At 47.0% G+C, this 20300-nt stretch overlaps 1 protein-coding gene across 1 annotated transcript in view; it reads right to left on the bottom strand.

Moving 5' to 3' along the window:
- Nucleotides 1–20300, bottom strand: part of PRPF40B (pre-mRNA processing factor 40 homolog B) — a 50708-nt gene that overhangs the window by 13421 nt on the left and 16987 nt on the right. Inside the window, exons 10-21 of the mRNA XM_056860914.1 lie at nt 15322–15424; nt 14900–14964; nt 14056–14220; nt 12470–12578; nt 12126–12276; nt 10362–10495; nt 9363–9477; nt 7694–7785; nt 5839–5955; nt 4559–4696; nt 2749–2844; nt 2438–2518 (exon numbers count right to left, since the gene is read on the bottom strand). Coding sequence (XP_056716892.1) covers nt 2438–2518; nt 2749–2844; nt 4559–4696; nt 5839–5955; nt 7694–7785; nt 9363–9477; nt 10362–10495; nt 12126–12276; nt 12470–12578; nt 14056–14220; nt 14900–14964; nt 15322–15424 — 1366 coding nt within the window. The remainder of the gene's footprint in view (nt 1–2437; nt 2519–2748; nt 2845–4558; nt 4697–5838; nt 5956–7693; nt 7786–9362; nt 9478–10361; nt 10496–12125; nt 12277–12469; nt 12579–14055; nt 14221–14899; nt 14965–15321; nt 15425–20300) is intronic.

The raw sequence follows: 20300 nt of genomic DNA, 5'->3' as shown, positions 1-20300 counted from the left end.
CATCCGGATAATTTAAAATTGGTTCATCGCTCTTCTTCAAAGGACCATGAGTATGAACCAGAACAACTTTTCCTTCATAACCAGCACCTCGGCATTCTTGGTTCCTGAGACTTCGAGATTATACTGTGCAGTGGCTTTGATAGTGATGTAGATACATATCGTCGTATAAAAGCAAAGTAGAAATATTTAACATCAGTAGAACAGCTGAGCAAGAATATTTTTTTTAAAAAAACTAAAACAATATTAACTCAACTTCTACAGACAACAAGATCACCTACCTGCGCATAAAGCCAACAGAATATCCTTTAACCCAACCAACCATTTAGCATAAATAGCCAGCTGAACAAGATGCAGAAGGTGGTGGTAGAATCCTGAAGTGGTAGAATAGACAATTCCACTTCACACTGCTGCTGGGATGCCATTTGACAATGTTCCACCCATTAAAAAAATATTCCTGCAAGAAGACGGCTGGCTGTCATGGACCAACCTGGCTTAGCATGGGAAGATGAGTCCTTATCAAAGGAGAAGGAGGACAACCTGTCCCCAAGCCCTGACTTGGCAGACCCTTCCTATGAACCCTGTGTCTCAGGGCCGCCCCAAAGGGACCCTAAGCCAGCAGGTTCCAGCATGGACCCCCCCACTGCTGGACGCCCCCTCCCCCCACTGCTAGACCCACTACGGTCTCCCAAAGGGCCTAAGGCGCAGAGAGGGCAAAAGGCTGAGTCTTGGACCAGGCACAGGAGTGTGTAGTTTGTGGCCCAAGTAATAGCCAGGAGAAACCAACGTTGTCACAGGATTTGGGCTCTGCTACTCTTCATGATTAAGGAGCTGACTCAGCTTGGAGAGGCGCTTAATGTGGGACCAGCCTCACCTGTAGGGAAATGCCCTATATAAGGCTGCAGTGAGGCCCCAGCCAGAGTGGCACCAAGTTGCTTGTAACTATGGTGCTTGTAACTATGTAACTATGCTTGTCCACTAGTTGCCTGACTTGCTTAGTTTCTGGAACCGTGATCCTTAGACTGCTTTTGGACCCTGACTCTGGAACTTAGACTGCCTTCTGACTTTGCCTTTGAACAGTGTTATTGGACCTTGGACGGTGACCTGAGATCCCCTGCTGTGAGACCCTGTGGTTGCTGGGACTTGCCTCTCCCCTGGTGGCTAGGACTCTAGCAAGGAGAATGCCTAACCTGCTAGCCTCCTCCCTAACTCTCTACTTGTGCTAATTTTCTATTTAAGGGGAGGTTTCTGCCTGGCAGTAGAGATATGCACCTGGGAAAAAAAAGTATTTCTTTATTTGGATTTTAAGAAGGGTGTAAATACCAGTATTTGAGGTTATTTGGGGGTCCCAATACCATTTTGGTATTCAGATTTGGGTTGTTTTGGAATTCAGAGTTTATTCAGGTTCATTATTTCCTATGGGGAACTCTTTCCCGGAGGCTAGGATGTCTTTCCCAAGCAAATTACCCTAAAAATGGTAGGAATCCTGGTGCTACCTGACCACTAAAGACCTCTTGACTTTCAGTAGATTGGATCAAGGGGTCCAATTCTATGGGCCCCTGAACTAGGTAACCCCCAGTCATTTCACTTGCCTCTATTGTTTCCTATTGGGGGAGGGAATTCCATGCTTTCTCCAGGGTAAAGAAGCCAGTAGCCAAACGCACACGAACAACCCCTGGCCAAAACCCTCCAAACGCAAGAAGAACCAGAGGGTCCCAGCAGAACCGTGAGCCAATGTCAAAGCCCTAAACACAACCAATCTCAAACAAGATAATATAAATCAAGCCAGCTTAACCAATGGACACTGTTACAAGCCCAACAGAACCCATGTCAAACCAGAGAATCCCAGCAGAATCCCAGGCCAATGTAGTGCAAAAGATGGGCTGATGTGGCATGCTCTCCAGAACCAATGTCAAACTAGAGAATTCAACCCAAACCTGGCAAGACTCTGACACTGTAAAATTGAAGAAAAACAGTCCCAGGAGCCTTAAAATGCTTGCCCTCAATATTCCTGTATATTCCCAAATATTCCTGGAATTTTCAGGACCTATTTCATGAAAAATCCTAAATATCACCTGGATACCACAATATATTTTTGGATATATATTCAGACCAGAAACATCCAAATGCACACCCCTACCTGGTACTGTGTTCAAAAATGTGACCCCTATCAGTGGTGTGAAGTGATGCAATCCACTCTGCCACACCATTTTGCTGCACATATAGGCTACTGAGTTTCCCCACACAATTCTGGCTCCTCTTGTAATGGCACTGGTGTGGCTCAACAGTTTTAACAGGCTGCGAGAATGTTTTTTTTATTTGGGATGTCCAAGAGCCTCGTCCTGCCATGTCTAACACCCCCACCACACACACACACACACACACACACACACACTTAAGTCACCCTGCTGGTTTTGGCTTCCCTGGCCCAAGGCCTCACCGAAGCAGAGTGTTTGTGATGGTGTTTCTTGGGCTTCTTAGCATGCTTCTTAGCCTTGGCATGGAAGTGTTGACACTCCATCTGTGGAGAGAAAGGGAGGAGGGTAATTTGGAACTCAGCAGAGCAGCAGGGGCACTCTGCTAGGAATTCTGTGCTCAGCAGCCCTCCTGAATTCTACCTATTCCCCATCCCACGGCTGCAGCGTATCAGCAGCCCCACCCCAGAATTCCTAGCACAGCATCAGTCAGGATCCCACGGAGACCTGATCATTCCAGCCCTCCTAGAGGGGTTCCCATTAATCCCCTGCTCACCTCCAGCACTTGCAGGAATTCACGAAAAAGACGGATTCGCTCTGATTCCAGCGTGACCTGTTCAAAGGCTATGTTAGTGACAAACCGCTCTCGCACCTGGTAGGGAAGACAAGCAGCATGGATCATACCCTCTCCTAAAATATGCACAGTGTCAGGGGTGTCACACAAAATTTATACTGACAATGACCAGTATAAATCTATACTGACTTATACTGATCACTGATATCCTTATACTGATCACTGTTATACTGGTCACTGTTATCCTGGTGATCACAATGTAACAATTATTTTATGACAAACATTTCAAGGGGTGACCAATGATCAAATGGAGAAGGGGAGGATGTTGTGAGCCATTTTTGGTCCCCAGTGGGGAGTAAAGTGTGTTATAAATGAACAAACAGAGAGATGTAACTCCCAAACTTCCACTGTAAGAGAGCTGTTAGTTTCCCATGAAAAACTTTTCCTGGGAGCACAAGATACCTTTCCATAAAAGAGGCTGCCTATTGCTCTGCATTATTCCCTGCTCTGACAGCTTTCCAATCAGTATCCATTGGGGTAGGTAACTCTGCTGTGTACATTAAGTGTGACTGAATCATTGGATTGCTCCTGACACAGGGGTAAAGGAGGATTACCCCACTTTTTGTATCCTTTCATGAGTCAGTTACAGGCTCTCATCCTTCGCTGAAGAGAGAGACAAAGATGAGCATCTGTTGCAGAAGCACAGGGGGTCAACTCCTCTGAAAGTGGGTTATTCTTATGCCCCAGAAAGTTTACTTTAAAGTGTTGGTATATGCCTTCAAAGTTAATTCAGTGCTTTGACTATCTATCACATTTGTATTGCCCCCTTCCTCCAAGGAGCTTAGAGAATCTTTTATTTACTGATTCAGCTTATACTGTGTCACTTTGACCCCAATCTCAGGGCCAAATGTTAGCTGGTTAACTAAAAAGACTTCAGCCAATGTATTCTTTTTGAGCCAAAAAAGTTGTTCCTAAAGCCTGCAGATGTGAATCCCAATTCTGTTTATTTTTTGCCCTTGAAAGGTTCAAAGGCAGGTGGGCTTGATACTCCTCCATTTTATTTGCACAACAACCCAGTGACGTAGGTTAGGCTGAGAGAGTGACTGGCTCAAAGTCATCCAGTCAGCTTCACAGCAGAGTGGAGATTTGAAAACAGGTCTCCCTGGGTTTAGTCTGACATCAACCACTATACACAATACTGCCTCTCACATGCCATCAGAAGACTGAGAAACACAGAATTAGAAATGTGTAGCAATTTGTGTACATTATATAAGTTAATCAAATTTGCATATTGTTTGCCACAGCAACTGAGAAACCTTCCTGGGATGGAAGCAACAGGGCCATGATTTTGATCCACCATTTTACTGGCTGTAGTGCTCATACACTCCCCTTCTTGCCACTTTGAAATGCCACTTCTGTGCTTCCTCCTGAGTAGCAAGTGTAAAACAACAGGCAAAACAAGTAGATAGGTGGAAATCTGCTTGCTTTCCACCATTTTCAGGGCACAGACTGAAATATTTTTGGGTGCAGAACTAGAGGTAAACTAGATAATTGGTTGCAAACCCAGATCACCACTGAACAGGGAACAGGTCTCTGGTAAGTAACCAAGGTGAAGAGACTGCAAAGAAAAGGATCATGTGGTGGGGGTCATATGGAATAGCCCAGTACAGGTGGATGGGGGGAAGGGCACCCTTATTAGCCACCACTGTCTGCTATATCACCCAGAGGGGACACAGGATGCCCCCTTCCTGAACCAGTACACCGCTCTGCAAATGGGAGTGGGAGAACTTGCCTCGTCCCAGGTGGAGTTCGGTTCCAGAGGGGGAGCTGCCTGCCGCAACATGCTCTTGAATGCCGCCTCCTTGCGCCGCAGCTTACGTGTTTCTTCCTTCTCACGTTCACGCTCACGCGCCTCAGCCTTCTCCAGCAGCTGAGGAGACAGAGGGAGAGAGCCATCAAGGCACAGAAGAAGAGATGGTTTTTATACTCCACTTTTCTCTACTGCAAGGAGTCTCAAGCAGCTTACAATCACCTCCCTTCCACACAACAGGCTCCTTGTGAGGTAGGTGGGGCTGAGAGAGTCCCGAGAGGACTATGACCGGCCCAAGGTCACCCAGCAGGCTTCATGTGGAGGAGCGGGGGAACAAACCCAGTTCTCCAGATTAGAGTCTGCCACTTTAACCACGGTGAGCCACTTGTCTTGTCAGAGTGCTTCCAATTGATCCTCCTACAGAAACTGCCCAGCAATAGTCACCCTCTAGAGGCCCCTTCCTATTGTCAACAGCATTTGAACAACCTAAGGCCTGCCTCAATGGATCATTCCGAGGCTCATTGGCCCAACTTCCCATTTCTCACAGCAGTCAGGCAGGTGCTTCTAGAAGTCCTCAAACAGGGTAGGGCCTACCCCCAGCAATGGGTAATCAGAGATACGTTGCCTCTGTGTACATGGAGGTTCCATTCATGCTAACTGACATCAACAGACTGTGTGCCCAATCTAATCCATTTGCAAAATCCACATAAGCCGGTATCCATCCCCATACCTCATAGTTCCATAGCACTGCTCGAACTAGCGAGCAAGGCAATGCCCTTAACAAAATTAACAAACCCCACATTCTGAGCCAAATCTTGCCCTGGCCACTTTTCTAGAAACAGTAGCTGTTGCAGAAGGAGGCCCCTGTAATTCGAGAAATGTTCCACAGGTCAACCATCACATGTCGTCTGAAGAATTTCTTTCTTGCTCAGCCCTGACTCTAGCTTCATGGAGCAACACCCTGAAGGATATGGCATGTGAAGCTCCAAAGAGGTGCACATAACTCCCTTCAGAGCCATTTTGGCTTGGGAAAAGGACATGGGGAGGAAGGCAAGATCACACTGTGGTCCCAAAATGAATTGGGCCTGCTCAGAGTTTTAAATGGACATTCCCCACAGTTGCTATGTGGCTTCAGGGGAAATGAGTTGGGTCCAGATGTCTCACATAGTTGGGCCCTGATATGAGGATCACAGTTGGTGTGTAAACTGTATCCCATGCCTAGCTCAACAGCCTTTCCCTACTGACCCCCTAGGGCCACTCACACTGTTGAAAGTCAGCTTAATGTTGCCCGCATCAAGGGTAGCAGCACGCTTGTCAAAGCTGATGACATGGGCAAAATCTTCAAAGGTTGTATTTATTTCCACGCTGAAGCTTCGGTCCTGCCAAATGAGGAAAGGGAGGGGGGAGGAAACACAGTTAGAAATTCCTCCTCAGAGTCCCAGTCTTTCCTTCAGAGCTATGCAAAAACATGCTTACATCATGTAAGAAGTACGCACTCACTCCTGAGATTGAATTGGGCTTTTTCTTGTATGAGTACTTGTGTGTGTGCTGGGAGGAACTATTTATAGCAATTCACAAAGTATGGTCCCTTAAAGAATCTTCAACATGTTAGGTTTCATTTTATTAAGATCAAGTTTCTAGCCCTCATGGGTTCTGGTGTGGGATTTAAAATGTAAAGAAATTATGTAAGTTGTTTATGTCAAAAACTTAGAAACCAAATCTGAGGCTTCCAGCGGTGGCACATCTCTATTCAGCATAACTCTGAGTCCCCTGTGCTCTGACATCTGCAGAATGTTACCTATGTGCATTCTGTGCTAAAAAGTAATTAAAATCCTGTGTCAAGAGAAGCTGAATTTTGTAAACCTGTGCAGTTAAGATACAAGTTGTGATATTTATCTGCCTCATCTGCCTTCCCACAGATTGGATGCTGCCATAAATGCAATCTTTTGTGTTTTTCTGTGCATAGTTTGAAACCTTTATTTGGCTTCAGGCACTGAAGCTCCATCCCCTCTAGCCACTGAACATCTTGCTCACACCACTGTGGCTTCTGAAATTTTAGCAAGCATTGCCCACAAACCATTAATAATACAATCTTATGCAGAGTAACGTCAGTCTAAATCCACTGATTTCTAGTCATAAGGGCTAGAAATTTGTTTTTATAAAAATCAGAGGAGATTCTTTAAAAGCTGCCATCTACGTCCAATACCACTCAGGAAACTTTTTCTATAGCCCTGAAAATACATATTCCTTTCAACCACTGGATAATAATTTGCCATTTTATTTCTGCTGACTCCTTACCTCCTGACCTCATCTCCTCTCAACTTGATCTCCAGCCTCAATAATAAAAAGATTAGTAATTTTTTTTTACTGATGTTCTCTGCCTTATAAGGGATCTATGTGTTCCAGTTAGTGCTGGAGACAGATTAGAATTACTACTGGCTTTTCAAAGGAAGAGTGGTCACTTCTTTGGTCAAAATCCCCTGGTATCTAAGCTCTTCTTTAAACCTAGCACAGTCTGACCTAATAAAGATTGTCTAACATCTCCCCTATTCTATCCTGCAAACAGCAAAGGTAACTTTTTCTCTATGATCAGCTACATCTTTCTCTCCCTCCTCTTTGTTTAACATCCAACCCAAAGATTTCAAAAGCTGGTGTCCTACATTGCAACACTTTTGGTGGGTCCTAATAAAGGTGCTAACCCTACTGCTGCTTCTGAATTTTTTTTCTAATGTCCCACACTTTGTGTTGCTCATTATAATGCAGAACTAGAAGTATTGGAATGTACCAGTAGAATTCCCTTATGGAACCTGCTGTATTCATGTCAATTTCACCTCCAAAATCAATCTTTTAATTCAGAAAAGTGAAATTGACATGAATGTCTAAGTAACCTGAAGCAAAAGTGGCCGAAGTATTGATATATGGTAGATTTTGTGCCAGGCAAAAGAAAGAGGAATTTTAATGAGGCCATAAATCCATTGATATGAAAGAAGATTCTGGAAGCAGAGCCCAAGAAAAGAACCCAACTAACTATGGAATCTTGCAGTGGCTTGATTGGACCGCTTTAAAAGAGAATGGGGTTGTGGGTTCTATTCTCTCTACTGACCATGCTGGCTGTACCTTGAGAATATCCTTGATGATCTTCTTTTCATCATGGAAGCGTGCCTTGAGGTCTTCCACATAGAATTTAAACAGGTCTAGAGGAGTGGAACCTGGAGGGGCAGAAGAACAAGAGGCACCAGAGGCCCATCGTCAGCAACTTTCACCAGAAGGACAAAGAAGGTTGTCGTTTTCCAACTACATTCCACGAGAGCTCTGGTTTTCCTTGGAAGGTTCTCAGGGGTCCTCAACAGGATCAGTAAGTGGCAGCAAGCTACCCTGCTAGACAGCCTACCCACCCAATGCTAATCTTCCCCCGCAGTGTGCAGCCGCAGGAGCATGTTCAGAATGCGCTACACGGTTCAGGTGGCGGGAACAGCAAGGCCTAAAGACAGTTCTCTGTATTAACTGAGACACTTCAGCATGTTCCAGCATCCTCTGCGATGCAAAGATTGAAGCCCATGTGGTGGGGAGGGAGAGCAGGCACAAGCGCACTGGCCTTGCTCCCTGCCTCTTCACAGTCATCGAGTCATCTGCACAGTGTGAATGCACAGAGGACGTGCCCCCTCCCCCTGATCGGCAACGTTTCCAACCATGTGGGCCCTTCCTCCACAAGCTGGCACTGTTCAGTCAACGTGGTGATGCCATGGAGGCAGGGCTGGCATGTTCGTGGTCACTTTGTGGTGAGTCAACACATGGACAGGTTGTTTGTACAGGTCTTTAGCGGTACTAGGGGCCGCTAAGAAGACAACTCAGTGAGGAAAATGTCCCCTCAAGAGAGTAAGTTTGAAAACTACAGAAATAAAATATAAGGAGCTGCCTTAAACTGAGGGAGGGCAACAACCTGCCAATCCCAGAGCTGTCTGTCTAGGCTCCACAGCCTCAGGCCCCGGTCTTTCCAAGCCCTACTATCTGAGATGCTTTGACTGGAAACGCTGAGAACTGAATCTAGAACCTTCAACATGGCAGCAGTGCTTCTTGGGCATGTTACCGACTCCCACCCCAGGAGTCCTAGCGCTCAGAGGCTCCTAGCTGCAGCCAAGAGACCTGATGATGAAGGGGTTGGGGAACTTTCCCTATAAGGAATGGGTACAGAACCTGGGGCTTTTCAGTAAGAGAAAGCTGACTAAGGGGGACATTGCAGAAGTTTATACAATCGGGCATGCAGTGGACAAAGTGAGAGCTTTTTCTTCCTCTTACCTAATACTAGAACTCAAGACTGGCAAAATGAACCACTTCTTCATTCAACAATCAATTACTGTGGAGTTCACTACATGAGTACAGATGGCTTTAAAAAGGGGTTAGGTTCATGGAGGATCTATCCATCAGTAGTACTTGCCATAGTGACTAAAACGAACCTCTGTATCCAGTGGCAATAAACCTCTGAATACCAGTGCTAGGATACTGCAGAGCTGACAGCTTTGCTCCCTGAATGGCTGGAACACTCCATTATGTCATATCAGCTCAATCCACTGGTGTCACAGGCTTCACATTGAAATATAAATTTGCTCTACCCTTCTGGCACACCCACCCAAGTGCCTAGCTTGGTGTTCATACTATGTTGGACTTTCTGATCTCTCTTTACAGTCAGAGATTAAGCAGTACATTCTGGCTATTTTTTTCTTAAAGAGAGAGACAGTGCTGACAGAAGGGAGCAAGGGAAAGGGGTTCCTGCCCACCAGCTGCTTACCAGGCTGACCCAACATGTTGGCAAAGCGTCTGTCAGTGCTGAGCGAGGGGTACAGCTCCATCCAGGTGGACATGGAGTGCAGGCGCCCACATTCATGAAGCTCGTCCAAGAAGGCCTGAGCAAGAAGCAGCCTGATTATTCTACGATAGAGCGAGAGAGATCGGGGAGTCAGCCCCTCCCCCGTTCCTGGGCACTGCCAAGGAGGGCACATGCCCATTACAAGGCCCCCTGCACACTACCCCAGCACACTTCATATTGGGGGGGTTATTTTACAGCCCCTTCCTGCAGAGTTTTCTAGAAAAAGGTTTAAAGAAGCCTCTACCATAAACATTTAAGGGAAAAGCTGACCTGCATGCCCAGAAAAAGGAAATGAATGCGGTCCTAGGCACCGAATGTCACCTTCTTGACAATTATGGCTATTATTTTTAAATAACAAGCCAGCAAGTTTCTAGACCTTATGGATATAAAAATATACTTTAATGGGAACCAGCATCATCTGCTGAAACCTCAGTATTCTGCCTCTGACTGCTGGAACTCTTGTCCAGCAACGCCTCCATTTTCTGAGATGTCATCTAAAATTTCGCACATGCTTCCGAGCATACCTTTGTCTACATCTGGTCTAGCAACCTGTTGGATTTTTATAGAAAAAAAAGTAAAGCTGACATTCTCAGGAACCAGAGACCTGTGCTGGGTACATTCTTCTTTTCTCTTTCCATGTGTGCCTAGAAAGACACCTTCCTACATTCCCCAGAGGGCTGTTCCTTTGCTATGCAAAACCCAGCCATGCCTTCATGAGGTATGTGGTTGCCCAGCAGCTCTTGTCACCTGATGATCTAGGTCTCATTTATCCCCACCTGATGGGGATAAATAAACAAAGCAGGTGAAGATAAATGAAACACCAGGCAGTGTACTATGTACAGAGTTTGCAAGGCCTCCAGACAGTGGCTCAGAGTTTCCCTAGAGACTGCCTTCCTACTTCAAGGCTGTTGCTGCCAATACCTGAAAGGCTTCCCTGTTCTTGCGCTGCTGGCGTCTCTCTCGTAGACGGCCACGCTCCCGCTCTTCTTCTTCTTCCCTTTCCAGAGTCCGGATGTGTTCCTCAAAGCAGATCAAGGCATCCTCCTTGTCCATGTCTGAAAGAGGCAGAGGTGGGAGGGGTCCAAGCTGAGCTGGGTGGTGAAAACCAAGAGGGCACAGAGAGCATTCAGCCTACTCTAAACAGAAAGGAGATGGGCTTTGCCGCAAGCAAATAGGAGCTTGCCCTCACGGCTGGGAGTGGTATGGGAATCTGGCTGGGGAAGGATCGGAGAAGGTCCAGGACTTCCTGTTGTTCTCGAATCTCACGTTCCAAGAACCAGGTTTTGATTACTGATCTTCTCAGAAGCAAATCAAAATGATATGGGCAAAGAAAAGTGTTCTGTGTCAAGCAAATTGAGCACAGCGTAAAAAATTCAGTTAATGAGCATTGCTTTCCAAATACTTCCTAGTATTGGGGTAGGGGCAGGAAATCCAGTTCTGTCCTTCCTGTAATGTTTGGGCTTTCACCCAGTACTGCTGACACTCTTTAATCTCCAAAACCTTAAGGACTAAAAGCTTTTTTTTTAAGTGAAAGCAAAGATACTTAGTACCAGTTTCTGTTCTTAAGTGAGGCAATAATGGAATTGTAGGATATAACTCAGCCCTGGAGATAACAACTGGGCTCACTATGCCCATGCGAGGGGGGAAATTATGCTGTAACTAAGGAACTGGGCATAGGGGATCATGCCAGCTGCTATAGGGCAAGGGGGAAAAGTCCAGAGCTGTATATTTAGTGACTGGGACAGGTTTTCCAGATTATGACAGCAACGCCCCCATTCCAAAACTTCCAGGAATCGAACAGTCCCACTATACACATGGACATGCACCCTCCAGACACGGCACACTTGCTGGTGTAGTAAGATCCCACCCACACCGTGACAGTGTAGGCATAGAAGCTACCCTGCTCCTTTACTCAGCTGCACTTGTCCACATAGCCCGAGAGACTCTCCCACCTCTGCTATGGCTCCTTGGGCAAGTTATGTTCTCTCTGTCTCAGTTCCATCTGGAAAATGGGGATAATAATGACCTACCTCAGAGGGATGTTATGAGGGCAGACACAATGAAGGACCACAGAGAGCTCACTGCAAATTGAAAATGCTCATTAAAATGGTCCAGTGTAGAAGGAGAAACTGAGGATGGACAGTCACCAGCACTGGCTAAGTCCCAGCAAGGCTGTGAACACACAGTGCTGCAGGAAAATTCTGCACCAAAAGGTTGAATTGTGCCATCTGCGTGAAGTGATGCAAACCTTCATAAAGGACACAGACTACATCCTGCTTGCCATGGAGTTTGGGAGGGGAAGGGGAAAGAATTTAACAGGCAAGTGAAACCCAACTCCTTGGCCACTGGAAATGCTGCTTGACCCCCTCCCAGTTTGCTTCTGAAATTTCACCAGGCATCGCCCACACAGTCTCTGCATCCTGAAGGATCGGAAACATCATTTTAAAAAATTTAAAAGGAAAATTAAGGCAGAGGTGCTTGGGATGCAGCATCCTGCACCCTACAGAAAATCATGATCATAAAACCAACAGCCCCCTGTGTGTCATGGCAACGTGTGTGCGCTCATTTGCACAAAGCACTTAATCAAGTTCCTTTAGCTCCAAAACTGTGATGGGGGTTTTTTTTTTGCAGATCTGGGAAGGAAGGGAGGGAGCTGGGGCAATGGGAAGGTGAAAAGCGCCTCACTTTGCAAGTCCTCATCCTCGGCAAAGCTGGGGTTGTCCATCAGGTACTGCTGGGCCTCGGACCAGGTGGTCTGGAAGCTGACACGGCTCATGCTGTCCAGGATGCTCTTCAGAGCCTGGATATTCCTCTTGCGCAGCTGCTTGGCATGCTCCTGGGTGGGTGGCAGGGACAGCATTGGGGCCAGCTCCCAACCCAGCAGTGTAGGACTCCTGGGTTCCTAGCCCCAAGCTCTGGGCTGGGCACAGGGTGGCTATTGAGTTATACATATTGGGGTGTCAAGGGGAATAATGGGAAATACAATCCCACTTATAAATTACCCCACCCTTCCTCATGCCCACATTTACCTTCTCCTTCTTTGCCAAGAAAAAGAGAACATCATCATAGATCTCTTTGCGGTCACGCTCCGGCACTATGGCCCACACTTCCAGCTCCCCAAACATCTGCTCTGCTTTCCTATGTTTTGTTGGGGGGGGGGGAAAACATGCCATTTAGGGGGAGAATATTACTGCTGCAGCGAGGTCAACAAAAATAAAAATGTGCACTCTGACACATGTGCAACTATGAGAGCAAAGTCAGATGCACCAACACAATAAAGTGGAATTTAAAATCTTTAAGAAACAAGGACCTATACTCATTGAATAATAATAAACATTTAACGTGTGATGCTCTTTGATCATTCGGAAGTGCTATACAAAAGCTACTGTAAGACAACCTTATAAAGTAGATGGGTATTATTATTATGATGATTATTATTATGATTATACCTATATTGTAGTGGTGAGGCAAAGAGGAATTTGTTTATGGCCACCCAGAGAGAGTTCACGGCCAAGATGATTCAGATCCAAAATTTCCTGATCCGGGCTGCTTTCACATACGTTGGATAATGCTTGGTCAGATCAGCCTCTAAGCCATGACGCCACATGAGCTCTCAAGAAGCAAATAATCTCAAATGTGAAACTACAAAACTCAGTTTAATTTATTAAAAGGTTACCACCAGGTGCATGATGCAAATTAAAAATGAGTTATAAAAACCTACAAGGATCTGTTGAGAAATGCCAGGTAGTGACCACCAATTAAGTCTTCCTAAATCTGTTTCAGAAAGAGTTCTAGTTTACCTTTATGGAGATTAAATTTGTAAATCATAAATAAGTGTGTTGTTTTTAATACTGTATTTTTGCATTATACATAATAAAAGTGAATTGATTTGCTTTAATATATCTGTGTTATTGGATCAACTCTATTTGGACTTAAAATTTGATTTTTTTAAAAAGTGACTGGCAGCCGGTATGAAGCCTCTGGATTGGCCAGGCTTGGAATGAGTACTAGACCAGTCTTCGGACCTTGCCTAACCAACAAAGCAGTGTCTTTTATCTGCTGCGATTCAGAGTTGAGGCTACCCAGCATTCCTGGCTACAACTCAAGCCTCAACAGTCATGCTTACATTGGACAATGCACCCGCTTGGCTCAGGCATAACCACTCATAACACCAGACTGGCCTCCAACAGGAAGTCAGGAACATTATTTACCCTCTGAACTTAACACTACCCACTGATTGGGTCCTGAGCGGGGATTTGAATCTGGGTCTGTTGTAGGGGTACCAATCTCCAGTGGGGGCCTGGAGATCTCCCAGAATTACAACTGATTTACACACTACAGAGATCAGTTTCACTGGAGGAAATGGCAGTTTTAGAGGTAGCATTACTTGCCAACTGAACGTCTTCCCCAAACTGCCGGGCACACACACACACACCCCAAAAAAAAAACTCCAGGAATTTCTCAAGCCAGATTTTGGCAACCGTGCATCCTAGTCCAACGCTCTGATAGTTACACCACACTGGTATCTGGTTCATTTCCAGCAAGACTGTCTGGACAGAACCCAAGCATCTCAATTTCCTACAGCCGCGCCACCTGTAAGCATGGTGTTCTCTACCTGTAGCGGGTGGTGGAGCTCATTTTGCTGTGCTGTTCCAAGAAGCGCTGCAGCTCCTCTTTGGCCTCCTTTGCCCGGAGTCGCGCCTCCTCTTTCTCCTCCTTGTCCCGCTGGGCCTTGTAGGCGTTGAAAGCCTGCTTCTTCTCACTCAGTTTGGGCAAGGCGCTGGGTGCAAAGCAGAGGGTCCCATTTGATGCTCCAGGGCTTGCGCCCTTGGCAAGCAGCAAGGAAGAGCAAGTGGCAAAAGGACCAACTATTTCCAGCTCTGTGGAGAAAGACTTAGGGCCAGTCTTAGACATGCTGTATTTACAAGGGTTGGGTCTGGGAATACCAGTTCTGTTTCCCAGCAGCCACACAGCAGCTGTGAGGAATGTTTGCTACAAAATAAAAGACAGCCCATTTCAGCTTGGAATGCTGCCACTGGGGGAGGAAGGGCTCCTGTCCTCCCTTCCCCCAGCCATTTTCCCAAGCTGAAATGGCACTGGGAGGGGAGAGAGTGCCCCTTTTTTGCTGTTCCACAGGAAGTATTCTGTGCACATGGAACAGTGAAAATGGGGAAATAACTCCCGGCTAGTACTTTTTCAGCACAGGAAAACTGCTGGGGAGGGGAGGCAGGAGCCCCTCCTGCTGACATGGTGGTGTTCCAAGCTCAAACAAGCTCTCCTTTATGTTTTAACAAACATTTCCCACAGCTGGTGCGTGGCTGTGGAGAACCCAAGTTGGGTCTGGGGAAATGCATCTCAGTGTGGGACTGCACTGCTTGAAACTGTGATTGCTACAAACTGGGACTACCATGACAAGGCAGGGCAGGGAGGGTACCTCATGCATCAGGGAAAAAGCATACCTGAATCGTGGGTCATTACTAACGAGTTTCATGGCCTGCTCCCACGATGCACTTGCTGGGACACCCTGGAAACAGGAAATAACAATATTCAACCACAGGATGCTCTACCCATGACACCAGCACAAATGCCTTGGTGCTCTGGTCTCAGAGCCAGACATTCACCCAACTAGCAGAACTAAGTGGTAAAATTCTTACCATTCCAGGCTACATTTGTTCCTCCCTGATGTGCTGTTTTTCTATGTGTAAGGAGAGGTTTTTATTTTTTTAACGGAGAACTTCATATCCTCCCCCAGACAAAAGTTATTTAGTTCAGGAAAAGCTTTTCCACTCGGTTGTAGAGCTAGCAAAAACTGACCCACATTCTTAGCAGGAACCTTTGATCTTCCACCAGCCTATCCCTCCTGCACCGAACCCTTCAGTACCTTGTCTTTGAGCAGCTCCTTAAAAGCTTGTTTGGCTTCTTCCTTGCTGCTCCAGGCATTGCTGGTGCCTCGATCTTCCTCGTCTCTCTGTCCAGGACCGCAACTGGGCAGGGAGAAACAACCATGTTGAATGGACCCGGGTGGGGGGAGTCAGAGGGCCATTGGGGCTGCAACCATGAGGCCAATGCACTTTGCTGACATCTCCACAATCCCAACAGTGCTTAAAGGGCCTCATGGCGAACCCATGCTACAATGGGGCCAAGGCCCCAGTGCAGGAGATGATGATGCCCAAACCAGAATCTCTCAAACCTACTGAGCTCCCTCCTAAATTTGTTCTTGTCTTCTGGAGCACCCTAGAACTCCATCTGAGTGGACGTTTATGCCAGTTCTCATGCACATGAGCATGTTTTACTAAAGCTAAGCCCTTCCCACTCACTTCCCCTGCCTGGAAACAGTACTCCTGAAGGACAGGAACAAACCAGGCTCCTTCCTCCAATTACTCCTTGCACAATTCTTGCTCAGAGCCATCCTACACCCAAGGCGGATAGAGGTGGCAGAATTCTAGCCAGCCACTACAATCTCTAGGGCGAGTGTGTGTGTGTTTCATACTTTGCAATGGATTTCCCCTTGGGACGGGACTGTGGCTCAATGATAAACTATCTGCTTTGCACACAGAAAGTTGCCAGTTAAAAGAAGATCTGGCAGGCACTGGAAAGCTGCTGCCAGGCAAAATAAACAATACTGATGTTGGTAGACCAACGGTTTGACTCAGAATAAGGCAGCTTCGAGGGTCCACACCCTTTAAAAGTTCCCCAAGCATAGATTTAGATTAGAACTAGCTAATCTGAGCCATTTGCTCCTTCTCTTTTTCTAATAAGCTACTTTATGACGTTCAGGAAGTTCCTTACATGCATTCAAAAATATGACCCTCTACTGCCACTTTAGCACAGTCAGGATTTTACCAGCTCAGCTTATCAATTCATTCTGCATAATGTATAGAACAGTGCTACTCACTCCACAGATTGGAAAGAACCACATTTGTGTTTAAAATCAACCAAAAGAGCCACATCTACCTTAATCTTTGGCAGGGAGGCTCACAGCTTATCTATTTCTCCAGTGGTGGCTGTTTTAAGGTGAGAAACACCTGCCAACCAGAAGCATTACTGGGCAAGGGCTCACTTTCCTGATATATGGGCAGGAACCACAATGGGGAACAGTGTTCAGAAGAGCCAGGGGTGACATGTCAAAGAGCCACACGTGGCTCCTGTGCCACTGTAAGCATCACTGGTATAGAACAATATGGGGAGAAGCCACCCTAGCTGCTGCTTGCCTTTCAGCAATAAAGCAAAATGAAGAGCAATGTCAACCACAAGAGAGAAATCTTAATATGCGTATTAAATATAATTGTAATGAATTGCGTGCACAGACAATTACATCAATAGTAGAAAACACAATGAAATGTACAATGAAATGTACAAATTTCTGAGGCTCAGAAGGAGCCCCGTGGCGCAGAGTGGTAAGCTGCAGTACTGCAGTCCAAGCTCTGCTCACAACCTGAGCTCGATCCCCATGGAAGTCGGTTTCAGGTAGCTGGCTCAAGGTTGACTCAGCCGTCCATCCTTCTGAGGTCGGTAAAATGAGCACCCAGCTTGCTGCTGGGGGTAAAGGGAAGATGACTGGGGAAGGCACTGGCAAACCACCCCGTAAACCAGGGGTGGGGAACCTCCGGCCCATGGGATCATTTCATCCGGCCCCTGGCCCACCTGCAGAGGGCCACCTGCCAAGCCCCTCCCCGCTGGATCTCCCGGCTGGTGCGCGCTTCCCACGCAGCAGCCAGAGGGCCCCCTGCCAAGCCCCTTCCCGCTTGAACCTTCAGCTGGCGCGAGCTTCCCAAGCACCCGCCAAAGGGGCCCCTGGCCACCCCCTCCCCGCTGGATCTCCAGGCTGGCGCGCCCGCTTCCCGCGTGGCAGCCAGACGGCCCCCTGCCAAGCCACTCCCTGCTTGAACCCCCGGCTGGCGCACGCTTCCCAAGCGGCTGCTGGAGGGCCCCCTGGCCAGCCCCTCCCCGCTGGATCTCGCGGCTGGCGAGCTTCAATAGAGCGTCTTGGCAGGGGCTGTGGATCAGGGGAGAGCATCTCCTTGGCAGGGGATATGGATCAGAGGGAGAGAATCTGCTTGGGAGGGCTGTGGATCAGGGGGAGAGCATCTGTTTGGGAGGGGCTGTGGATCAGGGGGAGAACATCTCCTTGGCAGGGGCTGTGGATCAGGGGGAGAGCATCTCCTTGGCAGGGGCTGTGGATCAGGGGGAGAGCATCTCCTTGGGAGGGGCTGTGGATCAGGGGGAGAGCATCTCCTTGGCAGGGGCTGTGGATCAGGGGGAGAGCATCTCCTTGGCAGGGGCTGTGGATCAGAGGGACAGCATCTGCTTGGGAGGGGCTGTGGATCAGGGGTAGAGCATCTGCTTGGCAGGGGTTGTGGCTCGGGGGGGAGCATCTCCTTGGCAGGGGCTGTGAATCAGGGGGAGAGCATCTGCTTGGGAGGGGCTGTGGATCAGGGGGAGAGCATCTGCTTGGGAGGGGCTGTGGATCAGGGGGAGAGCATCTGCTTGAGAGGGGCTGTGGATCAGGGGGAGAGCCTCTGCTTGGCAGGGGTTGTGGCTCAGAGGTAGAGCATCTGTTTGGCATGCAGAAGGTCCCAGGTGCAGGATGGACTACCAAACATGCAGCATCTCTCTCTGTGTACTCTGTGCCCCTCCCCAATCTGTACCCTTCTAAGGTCAATCCACGGCATTGCTGGCTCAGGCAAGAAATGAACAGAGGTGGGTTGCCATTGCCTTTCTCTGCATAACGACTCTGGTATTCCTTGGTGGTCTCATATCCAAGTACTAACCAGGGCCGACCTTGCTTAGCTTTTGAGATCTGATGAGATCAGGCTGGGCCATCCAAGTCAAGTTCCAGGCAGCATGTAAAATTTCTCAGTAAACAAAATGTACTTCATAGTTTCTCTGGACAAAAATGGGTAGATTGCCAATAGGTTAAGATCCTAGACATCTGCAGGACAAGCCTGCTGACACTTTCCAATGAGTAAGCCCCGCTGACTGTACTTGAGTAGGATTTAGAGTAGACCTGCATAACATTGCACTGCTGATTACTTTTTGTTTTATATATATAAATTTTGTATGGCCCCCGAATAATGTCCAAGATATCCAAATGGCCCTTGGCAAAAAAAAGGTTCCCCACCCCTGCCGTAAACAAAGTCTGCCTCGTAAACGTCGGGATGTGACGTCACCCCATGAGTCAGGAATGACCTGGTGCTTGCACAGGGGACCTTTACTTACTTTACTTTAATCTCAAGGGAAGCGGTTGGACCATTGGATGACAATGGGAGTAAAGGAACTCTAAGGGAGGATAAAGCGATTGCTGAAAAACTAAATGAATTCTTCTCATCTGTCTTCACTGTTGAAGATACAGGGCAGATTCCTTCTCCTGAACAGAGATTTTGGAGAGGGGAAAATGAGGAACTGAGGCAAATAGTGGTAACAAGGCAGGAAGTCCTAGAACGTCTAGACAAACTGCAAACTAACAAGTCACAGGGACCAGACGGTATTCATCCTAGAGTTCTTCAAGAACTCAAATGGGAAATTGCTGAACTTCTAACAAAGATATCCAATATGTCCCTTTGATCAGCCTCTGTACCAGAGGACTGGAGAATGGCCAATGTAACACCCATTTATAAAAAAGGTTCCAGGGGGGACCCAGGAAATTACAGGCCAGTCAGCTTAACATCTGTTCCAGGTAAATTAATGGAAAGCATTATTAAAGATAGAATTGTCAAGCATATAGAAGGGCAAGGTCTGCTGGGCAAAACCCAACATGGCTTCTGTAAGGGTAGGTCCTGTCTCACTAACCTATTAAGAGTTTTTTGAAAGTGTTAATAAGCATGTGGACAGGTGGTGACGCTGGGCTGAGTGCCACGTTCTCCCAGGGGCTCCTGGGGGGAATCCAAGTTTGCGTTTAATTTGGGGTGATTCACTGCACCTTAACCCAGCCCTTGCAAGTGGGCTGGGAAGCAGGAATTCCCTGCAGCCATCTATGCGGTTTGATCTCCTAAATACTCCGAGGGAGCTTTATTAAGTCCCCCGGAGATTTGGATGCTGGTCCCGCGGGCACGAAGGGATTGAAATCGCCAGAGCGCAACTTCGGCATTAGACTCTACCCTCCACCACCTTATAAACATCATAAGGACTACATTAAGATTATAACCTCACCTCCAGACGCCCAAGTGAGTAGATAAGAATCTTTCATTCTTCACTGGCATTATCGAATAACAGGGGGGTAGAAGAAAACATTCCTGGTAACCTCGTTCCTCCCTCAACTGAACCGGATGACTTTGCTGTATGAGATCCATCAGATAAAGCAGTAGGAACCTTATCAAACTGATCAGCTTAAACTAAAACAACGAGCTTGAATGATTGACTTAAGATCTGCCAATCCGACGCGTTCTTAAAGGAAGGGGAGGGAGAAACCTTTGAGAACCTGTCCGGTGTAAAAAGAGTCCTCCAGCCACGTTTCATAACAATGGGGATATCTTAGACCGGAAGACTCTGCGTTTCATCCACTATCCCTCTCTATTGTTTGGCAAGCAAATCAACAGGAAGCAGGTCGTAGGACCGGAAATTCGTCTTACTCGTGCTACATTAAAATCATTCCTGAAGGTAACAACCATAGAGAAGAGACAATAGAAGGTCCGCGACGAGGTAACTTCTGGAATACTTCCTGGTTTTGCCGACCTAGAGCGTCTGGTAAAACTCGTTGGTACTGTTAATTTTAAAAAGTTATTTGAAGGCTGGATATTAATCTTTTCAACCCGAAAAAATATTTAAGCTGGTCAATGAAATATTCTCTATTAATTACATACAATGGATTCCTGCCAGATGACCATCAATTTTTCAGTTTAGTTACTTATGTAAATGTCTGGA

Source organism: Euleptes europaea, chromosome 1, assembly GCF_029931775.1.
Source record: "Euleptes europaea isolate rEulEur1 chromosome 1, rEulEur1.hap1, whole genome shotgun sequence".
NCBI lineage: Eukaryota > Metazoa > Chordata > Lepidosauria > Squamata > Sphaerodactylidae > Euleptes > Euleptes europaea.
Note: the sequence above shows the minus strand (reverse complement) of the source record. Positions and strands in the feature narration are given on the sequence as shown.